Source organism: Erpetoichthys calabaricus, chromosome 10 (genome assembly GCF_900747795.2).
Source record: "Erpetoichthys calabaricus chromosome 10, fErpCal1.3, whole genome shotgun sequence".
Taxonomy (NCBI): Eukaryota; Metazoa; Chordata; class Cladistia; order Polypteriformes; family Polypteridae; genus Erpetoichthys; species Erpetoichthys calabaricus.
In genome coordinates this window covers 168,925,552-168,940,395 of record NC_041403.2, presented here as the reverse complement: position 1 = coordinate 168,940,395, position 14,844 = coordinate 168,925,552, and the positions used below count along the sequence as shown (strand labels likewise).

At 41.3% G+C, this 14,844-nt stretch overlaps 1 protein-coding gene across 6 annotated transcripts in view; it reads left to right on the top strand.

Annotated features, from left to right (window-relative positions):
* Positions 1 to 14,844, top strand: part of elavl4 (ELAV like neuron-specific RNA binding protein 4) — a 272,046-nt gene that overhangs the window by 240,981 nt on the left and 16,221 nt on the right. For 5 of the 6 annotated variants that reach the window (XM_051933169.1, XM_051933171.1, XM_051933173.1 and 2 more), the window contains 2 exons: positions 3,633 to 3,858; positions 8,622 to 8,660. In XM_051933169.1, coding sequence (XP_051789129.1) covers positions 3,633 to 3,858; positions 8,622 to 8,660 — 265 coding nt within the window. The remainder of the gene's footprint in view (positions 1 to 3,632; positions 3,859 to 8,621; positions 8,661 to 14,844) is intronic. The other variant, XM_051933170.1, reaches the window with a different exon arrangement.

Genomic DNA, 14,844 nt, shown 5'->3' with positions numbered 1-14,844 from the left:
ACTCAGCTGATGGCGACTTGCTACAGAATGCTGTACTGATATTCAAAAGGGAGTCATTTAAACACTTTAGCATAACAACAACAACATGTATTTAAATAGCACATTTTCATACAAATAATGTATTTCAAAGTGCTGTACATGATGAAGAAGAGAGAAAAAAAGACAAAGTAAGAATTAAAATAAGACAACACTAATTAACATAGAATAAGAGTAAGGTCCGATGGCCAGGGAGGACAGAAAAAACAAAAAAACTCCAGACGGCTGGAGATGTTTGCATACATCAGTAGTCCGCACTTCAGATTCAAAAGTTGACTTTGCAGCTCACAGATTGGGGAAATGGTGGATAACACCAGCACGTGTCCTTCCCTCCCTCCATCTTGAACCATTCAGGCCTTCCTTAAGACGATTTAAAGGGTCTTTTTTTCTATTACAACTTTATTAAAAACAGTGTAATGATATTAAATTTGTTTGGATGATGATGCACAAGAGTATTCAAAGCCCTTCACTTTCTGCACAAAAACTTTATTGTGTTATAGATTTAATTTTAAATGAATACATTTTTCATTTTTGAATATTAATCTACACCCAATACCCCAAAATAAGCAAGTGACAACATGATGTCAGAAAGGTTTGCAAATGTATTAAAAATTAAATACTGAACTCTCTCGTTCCTAGAATGTGACTCTCCACATTGTACTCGGGTCCATCCTCTTTGCTTTAATTCTCCTTGACATGCTTGTAGAACTTGATTGGAGTCCACCATTGAATTGACAGGACATCATTAGAGAAAGGCACACCTGTAACGGTGTATAGAAGGTCCCACAAGTCACACTGAATGTTAGGACAAAAACCAAGATATGAAGGCCAAGGTACTCTCTGTAGACCTCTGCAGTCTAATTTATTAAAAATCAAAAACTGAAATTTCTCCTTCATATAAGTAATAAGAGCCTTCTTTCAGTGCTTTGCAGAAACCCTTTGATAACAATTCTAACTTTCAGTTTTCAAAGTATGATAGCCTCCCAGCAGTAACAGGGACTGCTAAGGAGGTACTGAGCAATTTGGAAAGTGCAGAGAGAGAAGAGCTGTGTGGATTAAACAGACTAAAATGAAACAAAACACCAAGGCCAGATAATATTTATCTAAGTGTGCTTAAGGAAGGTTAGCAAGTACAGATGTAAACCCTTCACACATTTTAGGAAGTCACTGTACACTGGGGAAATTCTGAAGGACTAGAAAACAGAAAATATCATCCCAGTATACAAAAAGGGTGACCAGGCAGATCCAAGTAACTATAGGCCAGTAGGCGTAACATGCATCACAAATACATTAATGGAAGAAATTATTAAGAACAAGATTGAGCAGCACAAGGCAAGAACAGGCGTTTTACTGAACAGTTAGCATGGGCTCAAAAGAGGGAGGTCGTGTTTTACCAACATGCTGGAATTCTATGAGGAAGCAAAATAAGGATGACATCAAAGTGGAACATACAATATTATTTATCTTTACTTTTTGGAAACATTTGATAATGCGTCACATGAGTGGGTGGGCATCAAACTAAAAGAAGTGGCAGTTCAGGGTTGGAGTTTTGATGGCTGCAAAATTGGCTCAGAAACAGGAAGCAGAGGGTGATGGTTTGAGGAACCTCATTAGAATTGTCTGATGTTAAGAGCGGTGTCCAGAAGGGGGCCACTGCTATTTTTAAAATTATATATTATATATATATATATATAAATAAAAAAATTTGGCAACAAGCTGGTTAGGTTTGCAGATGACACCAAGATAGATGGTTTGGCAGATAATCGAGAATCCATGAAATCATCACAGAGGGACTTGGACTGCAGACAGGCTTAAGAAGATTTGTGGCAGATGAAGTTTAATGTCAGTAAATGTAAAGTATTACACATAAAAAGTAAAAATATGAGGTTAAATGCACAATGGGAGGTTGTAAAATCAAAAGCCCACATAACAAGAAGGATTTAGGAGTCATAGTGGCATCTACACTGTGCATTCTTGTGGGTTGAAATGTTGTCTTCTCAGCCCTCCTCTCTTTTGTGTGTTGCTGCTCCTTGGCATCCCACATCAAAAGGGTGCACAAAGTTCGCTGTGCTGCGCTGTGCCTTCCCTCTAACAACACTAATTATTTTCAACAACTTAGCAAACACAAATCCTGAAAGAGAAATACAGCCAGGACTAAATTAAAAAGTGAGTGACTTTTAAACACACTGCTGCCAGTTCAGTCCCCACATCTCACTCACCGTAAGACCCCCACACCTTAGTCATCCTGAGCTCCAACTGTACAAAATACATGTAAACAGAAGAAACCAATGTCACCGTGGATAAAAGCATCAGCCAAATCAATCTACTATATCATAAAGCATTAAGATCTGTGTGTCCTGTCCCTCAGAACAATCTGATTGGTCAGTTTGGCTTTGAGGACGTTGATGAAAGAAGAAGTGCAAGATGCATGAGGAAGAATGAAGACGCATGCTGAGAGAGTCTCCTTCAAAGATGGAGAGTATAAAACTGGACAGGAGGCAAGAAAACACCTTGAAAATAACAACAGAGTCTGAGAAGCAGAAGGTACAGGAACAAGCTTGAGACATGGAGTGCCAGTGAAGAGATATTTACACATACCCACGGACACTGAGGAAAGGCGCTGAAGGTACACGTAGGGCAAATCTTCTTAAACGATTCTACTACCCGTCTTTGACAGATACAGCAGCTAACATCTAAAACATTCGCTTAGTCACTAGGGCTTTAGCAGTCCATGCAGTCTGCTCGGTGCCTAACTAGTCGTGTTGTAGGTTTAGAATGGAGTCGTGAGGAGCATTTATTACACTCTGACAGATTTAATAGCTTCTAAATTATATGGGCAGAAATTTTCCTGCATGCCATTTAGCTTCTCCAAGAATAACTCTCACTGAATGCCAGGCTCACTCTTTACTGAGCAGCCACTAGATATACAAACATATCCTATTTTACAAACCAGTAGCTTGTGTAAATAAAATACATTTATATAGCGCCTTTCCCATGCAGGAGTTCTAAGTTCTGTATGTGTCTTACCAGAAGCCTTATTGTTTTCAATGTTTTATTAAAAGTAATTGCTTTTTGAGCCTCATGCTCAAAGGTGCCATCTGGGCGATTTTCCATAATTTTAAATGCTCCACCTAGTGGTCGTTATTTTAAGTGCTGTTGAAGGACATGTGGCAGTTGTCACAGTACTAGTAATTTTTTTCCATCCCAGGATGGCTTAACATGATAGTTTAAATATATTAAATTGTAAAGTGTTGAAATCTGTCTGCAGGGGCTTCAGGCTTTTTTTCTGCCTTCTTGTAGAAAGCACAAACTGCTCTCTTGTTTTTGGTGCACATATAACAAGTGTGTTAAATTGCTGTTCTTCCAGTGCATCATCACCTTAGCTGAACATAATCTGCAAGAAGTTCCAGAAAAATAGCCTCTCCTTAGCTGGTCAATTATTGTGCTGCCACAGCCCCGACTGTACTTGGCTTCTGTTGGTGTCCTCAATTTGTGTTTTTTGCACAAGTGTAAATGTGTTTACTTCACTCTGAGCTGTGGCCCATACAAGTTAAGTAATGTGTCTCCCTTTATGTTTTGGCCTGCTGGCCCCTTAGGTGCCTCCCGGGGTGTTGGCTTCATTCGCTTTGACAAGAGGATAGAGGCCGAGGAAGCCATCAAGGGACTGAACGGGCAAAAACCGTCTGGTGCTGCCGAGCCCATCACTGTCAAGTTTGCAAACAACCCCAGCCAGAAAACCAGTCAGGCTCTCCTCTCCCAACTCTACCAGTCTCCGAATCGACGTTACCCTGGACCCCTCCATCATCAAGCCCAGAGATTCAGGTAAAGGAGATCTTCACAGTTAGTGCCGGAGGGAGAATTATGGGAAGGCACACAAATGCACTTGTGTCCATGCTAAACGAAACTGTGGCTAATGGCTTTAGTTGCAGGTATCTGTTTCATTTGATTGGCAGTGTTTAACTTACTGGTATTACTCCCTTGCCTTTTGCAGCATGCAGGGTCACCTTTAACTCACCATAGTTTGGCATGTTTGTCTGATAAATTTAGGCAGGCTGTCATGCACTCGGTGTACTTTATAAGTAGCTGATGGTAGACTGCCGCTGAGACGTCTAATTGAACATAAGTAATGCAGTATTTCAGGAATTGTTTGCAGAGTTCAGCACATTTTCTTGAAATCTTTTGTTAATTTAATGAATTACTGAAATTAAATGTTAAATGCAAATTCAGTTTCTTGCCTTTATACTTCTCAGCATTCTATAAAGTCTCATTCAGGCCCGCTAAAATACAGAATTAACATCGCCTACTTATGGCAAGGCATTGATGTACAGTACCGAGTGCAACACTGGACGGTGTACCAGGGTTCATGGCACGGCCCACTCACCCACACTTGACACAGGGCTGATTTAGAGTCGCCAATCAATGTGATGAGAGAGGAAGCCTAACATATGTAAGTCAAATCACGTGCAAAATGTGGTGACTCCATACACACGGCCGTGAAAATTAATGCAATATAAACACATTAGGCTTTGTTTTGTCTTTGAATTTAATTAGAACGTACTGGTAATAGTGGGTAGTGCTCTGGGTGTAAATGTGGGAGTGCACTTTGAAAGAATTAACAGATTTGAATTCAATAATAAAGTAAGTGCATGGTGTGGCTAAGTAATTGGATGTCATCACTTAAGGAGAACACAGGCTTCCTGTGACATCAGAGTGTTCAGTCAGCCATGCCAGCTAAGATACCTACTAGCAAACTCAAGCAAATGTGAAACGAGACGTTACGACAAACCTTGTGTGTGGAGAAGAACGTTAACACAGTGAGTTCAGAAAGCATTCAGACCACTTTACAGAGTCATTTGAAAGGGATACATTTGTCATTTTTGCCCATCAATCTACACTCAATAACCCATCATGACAAAGTAACAACAGGTTTTCCGAAAGATTTGAAAATGTATTAAAAATCAACTGAAAACTAAAAGCTATCATTTAGAAAAGTATTCAGTTTCTTAATTCAGTACGTTATAGAAGTACATTTAGCAGCACATTACAACTTTGAGTCTTCCTGACTACATCTTTACACTCCTGGATGTGGGCAGTTCATCCCATTCTTCCCAGCAGATCCTCTCAATCTCCATTAGATTAGATGGGAAGCGTGTGCAAGCTGCCATCTTCAGATCTCTCCACAGATGCTCCATAAGGTTAAAGACTGGGCTTTGTTTAGGCCTCTCAGGGACTTGTCCCAAAGCCACTTTGGCATTATCTTGGCTGATTCAGGTCACTGAACCATCGCCCCAGTTTGAGATTACATGCAGTCTGAAGCAGGCTTTGTTTAAGGACCTCATTGTATTTGGCTGAAATTATCCTTCCCTCAATTCTGACTAATCTCCCTGTCCCTGCCTTTAAGAAGCACCCCATGGTATGATGTCCTGACCACCATGTTTGAATGTTGGGCTGGTATTAGGCAGGTGATGAGCAGTGGCTGGCTTCACCAGACATAGTGCTTGGAGTTCTGCCCATTTTCCTCTTTAAATGCTGTCATACCTTTCACTCAACGTCATCCATCTAGCATACTCTATCATAAACGCCTGATCGTTGGAGTGCCGTTGACATGGCCATCCTAACAGATTCTCCCATCTCAGCAGAGGACTTCTGAAGCTCTATCTGAATGACCACTGGGTTCTTGTTCACTTCCCTGATCAAATCCCTGACAGCCAATTCTAGGAAGAGTCCTACTGGTTCCAAACTTCTTCCATTTCACAATCCTTGAAGGAGCATCTTGGGAACACTCAAAGCTTTCAAGCTTTTAAAATGGTTTACCCTGATCTGTGCCTCACCACAATTTGATCATGGAGGTCTACAGAAATTTCCTAGGGATACAACGGGATAGTTGCCATCTTCCAGCCTGTTAAATCCACACAGCTCTTCTCTTTCTACAATTTCCAGATCCCTCAGTACCTCCTTAGTAGTCCCTGTTACTGCTAGGGGTTATCACACTTTTGCCATTTTTGTCCATTAATCTGCACTCCATCACTCATAACGACAGCCTTGTAGAGACATACCAAAGAAGACTCAAAACTGAAATTGCTGCCAAATGGTTTCTGCAAAGTAGTGAAGGAAGGGTCTTATTACTTATATGAAGGAGACATTTCAGTTTTTGATTTTTAACAAATTTGATTTCAGAGGTCTACAGAGAGTTCTTAGACTTCACACTACAGGTCAGGACAAAAACCAAGCCATGAATTGTGGACCTTCTATACACAGTTACAGGTGTGTTTTTCTAAATGATGTTCAATCGATTCAATGATGGACTCCAATCAATTTCTAGGAACATCTCAAGGAGAATTAAAGCAAATAGCTGGCTCCTGAGCACAATGTGGAGAGTTACAGCAAAGGGTCTGAAAACGTCTAGGAATGAGAGGAGTTCAGTTCTTGACTTTTAATAAATCTGCAAACCCTTCTAGTCACATGTTTTCACTTTGTCGTGATGAGTTATCGAGTGTAGATTGAAGGGCAAAAATGTCAGATTTTTATGCATTATTAAAATTAAATCAACAACACAATAAATCAGTAGAAAGTGAAGGGGTCTGAAGAGTCTCTGAATCCACTGTAACCCAGACATTAATAGCCAAGCTATCTTACAAACTTAAACAAACACGCCACGTCACATTAGTAGCGTTGAGATCACCTTCATGTTATTTGTGAAAGAAACCTTCAATATGAACAACATGCATACATAAAAAGTTATTCTTGTACTGCTTTTTCAAGGTAGACAGCCCCAGTTAAATGTACTTTCAAGTTTCTAGTTATCCATTCTACCAGTTCAGGGTTTTCTAGTGTCCATCCTGGAAGCAGTGGGCGCAAAATGGGGAAAATGACGGTGAGTTGCATGTTGGGTTCCAAGAGCTTACAAGTAGAACATTTATATTGTGAACATCAAAATGAACTCGCACAAGAAAAAAGTAACATCAAGTCTTTAGACTGCATGACATTAAAAACATCTGGAATGAGATCAAGTAGTACCAGTGACGTGGACTGTTGTTTGGAAAGCTTGCTTTTCTGTTGTAAGCAGTCTTTGCTGTTTCCTGTAGTAATTATATTTCGGTTCACAAGCTACAAAAATGTAATTATTACTATACTTTAAAGAATTAATTAAGTGCAATTCCATAATGTTTTGTTTGTGTATACTATATAAAAACACTTCTCTTTATGCATATTACTTGGCTGATGACTGCTGTTTATCAAGCTAGACCACCCCAGTTAAATATACTTTGAAGTTTCTGGATTATGGTGGCATGGAGTTACAGGGCCTAGCACTGCCACTTCCCAGATCTGACACCCTGCCCCTGCAAGTGGTCTTTTCAGAGTTACCCCATTGTCTTTGGTTTTTGGCTGGCTTGGGTTTTTCCCCCCCACAGACCTGCACTTTAGTCTAATAGGCCCATTGAGTGTTTGGTTGCATGGTTTCATGCCTTGTACTTGATGCTGCCGGAACATGGCTTTGGCCCACCCGAAGACCCTGAGTTGGGTGTGACAAGCTTAAAAATGTTATTAAACAAACACGGAGTGTAATATAGCATATGACTCACCTCATTATTCATAGAGTTTAGAAAGGACTAATTTCTCAACCTGTTGGAAAGCTCGACTCATCAGTAGCCTTGGTGGCCACGACCATTACTAGAATGTGGATCATAATAATAATAGTTAAAAATTCTCTACGTTTATATAGCACTTTCTCACTACTCAAAGTGCTTCAGTGAGTAGGGAGCCACTTCAGCCACCACCAATGTGCAGCACCCACCTGGATGATGCGACAGCAGCCATTTTTGCGCCAATATGCTCACCACACATGAGCCGTTAGGTGGTGTAGTGGTGTGAGACAGTTAGCCAATTAGAGATGATTAAGGGGCCAGAATGACCAGGCCATGGTGGGTAATTTAGCCTGGACATCGGGATACACCCTACTCTTTACAAAGGATGCCCAGGGATCTTTAATGACCAGAGAGAGTCAGGACCGCTGGTTTACGTTTCACCTGAAGGATGACACTGGGGCATTGGGATCCACACACAGACCGCAGGGTAGGTGTCTCTTCCAGCAGCAAACCCAAGCTTTTCCTGGTTGGTCTCCCACCCAAGCTTTTCTGACCAGACCTGAACATGCCGAGCTTCAGGTGGGTAACCTGTTCTGAAGTGCTGACGGCATGCCTGCTGGTCAGGTCAGGATAAAAATGGACCAAATTCTTCATAGCATTGAAAGATGGGCAGGTTTTTCAGGGGTGGGCTGGTAACGACTAGAAGCTCACGTGACATTTTGCACTTTGACATTTGTTAAGTTAGTGGTAGGTTCCTGGTTGTACAAATGTCTTCATTTATTATCAATGCACTTGCAGGCAGCTTGATCTGTGCTAAAAACACCAACGCTGATTACACACAGAATGGCCATTTTATTACTGTTTCAGGGAGGGGGCTGGGGGGGGGGTATTTGTCTGTTATGTTTTTTGTTTGAATGATACAAGAATTGAGCATTAGTTCCATTGACTGAGTCTGCCATCTGCAAGACATTAACCCCAGAACCCTCCTTCTCTTTGCAGGCTGGACAACTTGCTTAATATGGCCTATGGCGTAAAAAGGTAATTAAAACTTTACCCACCACCAGATGTCCATATAGGCAGCAATTATTTCTATCCTTGCCTCCATATTGAAAGTCACCAACATTTAATTCATTTCTGCGCTTCTCTTAATACCAAATAACCTTCTGCCCTTCCCCGGTTTAATTTTATGACTGTTGTGTTGTGTTCTGTTTTTCTGGATTTCCTTTTCTCTTCACCTCTAATTTGTGGATTCAGGTGCACCAGCTACTTGACAGTAACGGCCGAGGGAGACAACTGTCCCTTATTTTTCATGTTTCCAAAAGTAGTGAAATGCTTATTTCACATTTCCTAAAAAGATTAGTGGAGGACAACACAATCGATGCAGCTGTCTCGGCACCGATTCTGCATTAGACGTACACCTGGGCCCTCTGCCTATTCCTTGCTGCTATTTTTCTGTCTTGTAAATGTTTTAAATTTGTTACATGGGGTGGGGAGCCGGTTAATGAGAAGGAGGTACTTCTGCCTGCCTCCCTAATGCATCTGTCATTAGATGTCATTAAAAGCTGCCATTGCTTGATGCAGTCACCCAGACTTTCATTGAGGGCGAGCTGTGATGTCACCGGGGGGTTAGCGGCTTCCACAGCTGAGTGCACCTGGACCCCCAAGTTCAGCCCCAGTCTGCTTTTCTCCATCACTCATCGCTGCTGTTTATTATTGCTTGATCAAGCGGTGTGCTGGAAATGAGTGTGAGATCTGCTCGTTTTTCAAAAGCATCCAATTAACTTGCCTTATTCCTCCCTTTTCCAAGTAGCATAATGTTCATGCAAAGCGAGGCCAGAAGAGGCTTTGTCACTGTAGCCATGTTCTTTGCAGACAGAGGAGGATTTTTATCACTGCTGTACTGATTTGTCAGCCCAATCCTGCAGCAGCCACAGTGTTTTGTGTAATTTTTTGTTCATTAGAACAATCGGGGTAAGAAGAGGCCATTCAGCCTATCAAAGCTCACCAGTCTTGTCCACTTAATCCTTCAAAATTCGACTTGATGTTATTTTAGAAGGTCCCTAAAGTCCTCCTGTCCACCTTACTACTTGGTCACATATCCCATGTGTCCGTGGTTCTCTGTCCTACTTTTTGTGTGAAATTCACCCTGAACAAGATTCCAACATTGTCCCCATGTTCTTGATGAACTCATTTTAAAGTCACCATCCCTTCATCATTTTAAACACTTCAGTCAGGTCTCCTCTTAATCTTATTGTTCTTAAACTGTAAAGGCTCAGCTCTTATAGTCTTTCCTCATAATTCATCCCCTGCAGTTCTTTAATCAGCCTAGTTGCTCTGCTCTGGACCTTTTCTAGCCTGGAGACAAAAACTGTACACAGGACTCCAGATGAGGCCTCACCGGTGTGTTAGAAAGCTTGAGCAGAACCTCCTTGTCCTTGTACTGCACACATCAAGGCGCTATATAACCTGACATTCTGTTTGACTTCTTAATGGCCTCTGAACACAGTCTGGCAGTTTGTACCGTCAAGTCCACTACAACTCCTGAATCTTTTTTATACGGTAGACTCACAATCTTCAGACCTCCCATTATGTATTCAAACCCCAAACGTGTAATTCTTTACATTTACTGACATTAAATTTCATTGTCCACAAATCTGCCCAGGCCTGTCTACTTTCCAAGCCACTCTGTGATGATTCTACAGATTCTCAATTATCTGCCAGTCATCCTTGCTTGCGTTTCTAACCGCATGTAAATAAACGACACTGAAATTTAACATCCCTTGTTGGGGGAGCCAATTCTTTGATTTCATTTTGTTTTTTTTTTTTTGGTTACAAAAGAACAAAAGAAGCCTTGCATTTACTTCGAAGTAACAATGAAATAAATATGTAATGGTAACAAAAAAAATATGCTAAAGGCTGTATGTGCTAAAATTAGATTAAGATTGAAACAATAAATTTAAGATGAGGAAAGCAGTAAAGCACATAAAAAATTTAAAATCATAAACCAGCTTCAGATATTAGTGGCTCGGTGACAGTGCTAGGGGCACAAAGTGCCAGTCAGTCAGCCAGGCTTCTGTCCTCACGTTTTAAGCTGTTTATGAATTTGTGGCTCAGGGAGCTGCTTGGCTGTTATTAAAACCGCATTAAAAAATCACAGACGTATGACGGAGTTGCACAAACTGCTATGTCTCACGGCGTACAAAGCCAGGTAAATGAAAGACGCACGACATCGCTATACAGGATATCTAAAGATCGGTCAGCCGCATCAAATCTGACGCCCAGGGTTTTCTATTCATTTCTGTACCAAAAAGTGTTAAACTGACTAGGTAAAAGGTGGCGTTTTTTTTACTAATTAGATCCTTGCTCTTTTATTCACACACGTTATCAGTGATGAAGATTCTGGTAAAAGCAGCCCTGCAGAATGAAATGTGCTAAATAACACTCAAAGCATTTTAATTGTCCATTGTGCCAGCTTGGGCCAAGTGACTCGTCGGGATGTCATTGACTTGCTGCAGGATGCTTAGGCGGTAACAACTTTTCCTCACAGCAATTGCGTCTTTAAATTGAGGATACCAGAGGAGCAGAAGCACTTCCATTACTGACTGCTCACCACTCCTTTAGAGGTGGTTGACATAAAGTGAAAATTTCATTTGCATGAGCTTCAATAATACAAAGTGATTCCAGTGTGAAAGTACAGGAAATGAAGCGCTAACAAGATATACATTTTATTTAAGTGGAAATTTCTTTTAAGCACATTGCAATTAAGTGAAGTCGCCTGTGCATGAAAGCCCTAAAAAAAATGTTCCTCCACTAGAGAATTGGATTTTCAAGTCTTGAATCCCATCAGTTTCTTCAATTTCTTTTAAGAATACATACACACACACACACACACACACGGAGACGTACGAGCAAGTGCCCCTCAATGAAAAGCAACCGAAGCGCAATTTGCCCAGTGCCTTTCATCGTGGCGGATATTATCTCAGATTGGCACTCCAGCTCTGTTTTGATTTTAAAAAATGCAATTCATATTCATGATTAGAAAACCTGTAAAATTATATGAGGCAACCATCTGTAAATCTCAACTTAAAACAAGCACTGTTCTTAACGGCAGTAAATAACCTTGTGTGCCAGCACATCCTGCCAAAATTGCACAAATCATACATTTGAATCTTTCTGTAAACTTGAATCACAAGAAGAAGAAAAACAAAAATGTCACCCTGGCAGTTCGGATGAAAGCCAAGAGGTTCAGAGCTAAGAAGATCTCGCTTCTGGAGACGTGCGATAATGTCATTCACGCCAGGTTCTACGTGTAAGCACAGTCTCACAGTTCGTACCTATTGTTAAAATTAGATTCACAAATCAAGGACCATTTCAATAACCCATGTAAGAGTAAAGAAAGAGTTGGGGGGCACCACAGTTAACCCCGTATAATTGATGGGGAAAAACAAAAAAAACCTCTCCATTCAAGCAGTTTCTTTTTAGACTGGAGTTTTCTATGGACTGCCAACAGATGGCAGTGGAGCTGGTAATAAGTCGGAGCAAGCAGAAGGGGCAGATCAAGCAGGGGGCAGTAACCGAATGTGACATCAGAGGTCCTTCGGCTGTCAGTCCTTCTGATCTTCTGAGGGTGGTAGAGTAGAGGTGGTGAGATACAGCACCACCACCTGACCATCAAATGAGCCCTGAAGTTGACCCAGAATCTCACGTGTGTGTGACACCAGTTTATCATCTGGAGAGGCTCTGAGGTACAGGTGACCAAAGACAGGCCGTTTTATCATGAAAGTGTCCCTGAAAGGCTCCAAAGGTTCTTTTTAATTGGTGGACAAGTTCATCAGAGCAATGCCTAAATGACATTCCTGTGCCTACTGACCTGGCGTCACATGTTCACTTATGTATGCATACCTCTGGAGTCTTTAACAAGAGCAGGCTGCTGGGTCAGTTTTGCTCCCAGTTTACTAACCCTGAATGGACTGAATCAGAATACCTTCACAATGGCCGAGACCAGACTTGCTCTCAGTTTCTACTACTGCAAAGGCCAGGGACAGACCACCCTGAAAGGACTGCACTTGATACTCCTATTAAAGGCCAGGACCACCGTCAGCTCTTGGTTTGCTACCTCTGAAAGGATTTACCCTGAACGAGCACAGCATGTTATATCACTGAAACTCTTAACAATAAGGACCTGGATTAAAATCTCACAGAACCTCAAGGAGAAGGTCAGCTCGTCATTCTACAGAACCTCCAACTGTACAGTGATGGCTAATGTCGGTAAACAAGAAGGCAGTTACAGTGAGAGAGCAGCAACTTGACTTGATGGCAGTGTAAACTTCTTGGATCAGAAGATCTGGCATATCAAACATCAGAAGTTAAAACAGAAGAAACGCTCAACCTGGGCGATTCTGATGGTGTCAGATAGTTTGGTTTGCGTTTTAGCTGTTGAAGTCTTTTATCTTCTAAATCCAGCTGAGGTGTTCTTTTAAAGCACAAGGCACCGTCATTTTGCCAGTTGGGATGTTTTTGCAAGTGTCTAACCAGACAAAGATGGTCAAGAAGTATCCATGTGATGTCCCTGAAAATGCTTCCAAATCCACACATTTATGGAGTGCCTTGGTGGCTGATGGTCCACGATTTAGCAAACGCGGTGTTATGGCGGAGCCAAACTAGCAAAATGAGGAAATGAAAGGAGGCCAGTAAACAAAACAAGAGTCGTCACCAAGAGGACAAAGAGATCCGAAAAATAAAGCCGAAGAAAACGTAAACTCACACTCAGAAGAACACGCCAGAGAATCGGGCTAAACAAGCACAAGACGAAGCAAAAGTTGTTTCTTTGTTTATCCAAAGATGGATAATAAGATGAGCGTTGTGTCTGTGTTTAACATGTTACACTGATGATGTTACACATGGCACTGCGTGAGGCAATCCCTTGGCTACTGACCACCAGTGGCACAGAACAACAGTGCAGTAGTGCATACTGACCAACAAAAATGAGCAATGCTATACATAAGGTAAATTCACGACAAAATGCATCAGCCGAAATCAGACAGCTTACCAGTGAAGTTACTTTTAAATAAATGCAATAATAAGAGTTACCTAGCGCCCTGATTGTGGAGTAGAAGTCCAAGGAGGTTCTGCTGAAGCTTTTTAACACACTGGTGAGGTCTCATCTGGAGTAATGTGTGCTGTTTTGGTCTTTATAAAGACACACCAGTGGTAGAAAAGATCCAGAGAAGAGTGACTCAGCTGATACAGGGTTGCAAGGGCTGAGTAATGAGTAAGGAATTAAAAAGCTGAGCTTCTACAGAGATTAAGAGAACACCTGACTGAAGTGTTTAAAATTATGAAGGGAATTAGTCCAGCAGATCGAGACTGTTATTTTAAAATGAGTTCAGCAAGAACACGGGGATACCATTGGGAACTTAAGGGTAAATTTTACACAAGTGTCATGAAGGTTTTTTTGTTTCATACAGAGAACCACAGACGACACTTGGAATCAGTGACCAAGTAGTGCGGTAGATAGCAAGAATTAATGGACCTTCAAAACTCGACTTGATATTATTTTGGTGGAATTAAGAGGACAGGTAGCCGTTCTCATCTAGACTGTTGTAATGGTTTAAAGGTCCCAAGCTCCTATTTCATATCTTCTTATAAGCACATACAGTACACACTGGTTAATCAATCTACTAATGTTTATGCTATCTGAAGCCTGTTTCAGACGGGATTAGTTTTATACCAGAAGGTGAGGTAAAGTAACTATTACCAGAGGACCTCTGTAGTTTAAGTCCCATCCAAATTACTCATGTCAGTAACTTTTTACGCACTGTGTGTTTACAATCAAAGATTGTGGAGCCTTCTGCCTTCAACAGAAGGCCATTTTTCACACAAATTTTTAAATATGCCTTCCAGAACCAAACGGTTATAATAGAAGGATTATTAATTATATAGCTATAATGTGTGCAGCTGTTTCGAGGTGATGACATTGCATAACCATAGAAGGCACATCTAGCTCTAATATTTCCAGTGTAAATGATAAAGGGTTGGGACCCCCTCAGGCAAGCCCTGTATATTAAACAACAAAGTAACAAACACTTCACATGTTTTCTGCATAATGTCTTCAAAGCCACAAGTCCTCCATTAGACTGGAGAAAGATGGTAGCGGAGCCAGTTATGAAGGTGGTGAGGCAGAAGGGGTGGGTCCAGGAGCCCCAGGACCGGAAGTGATGTC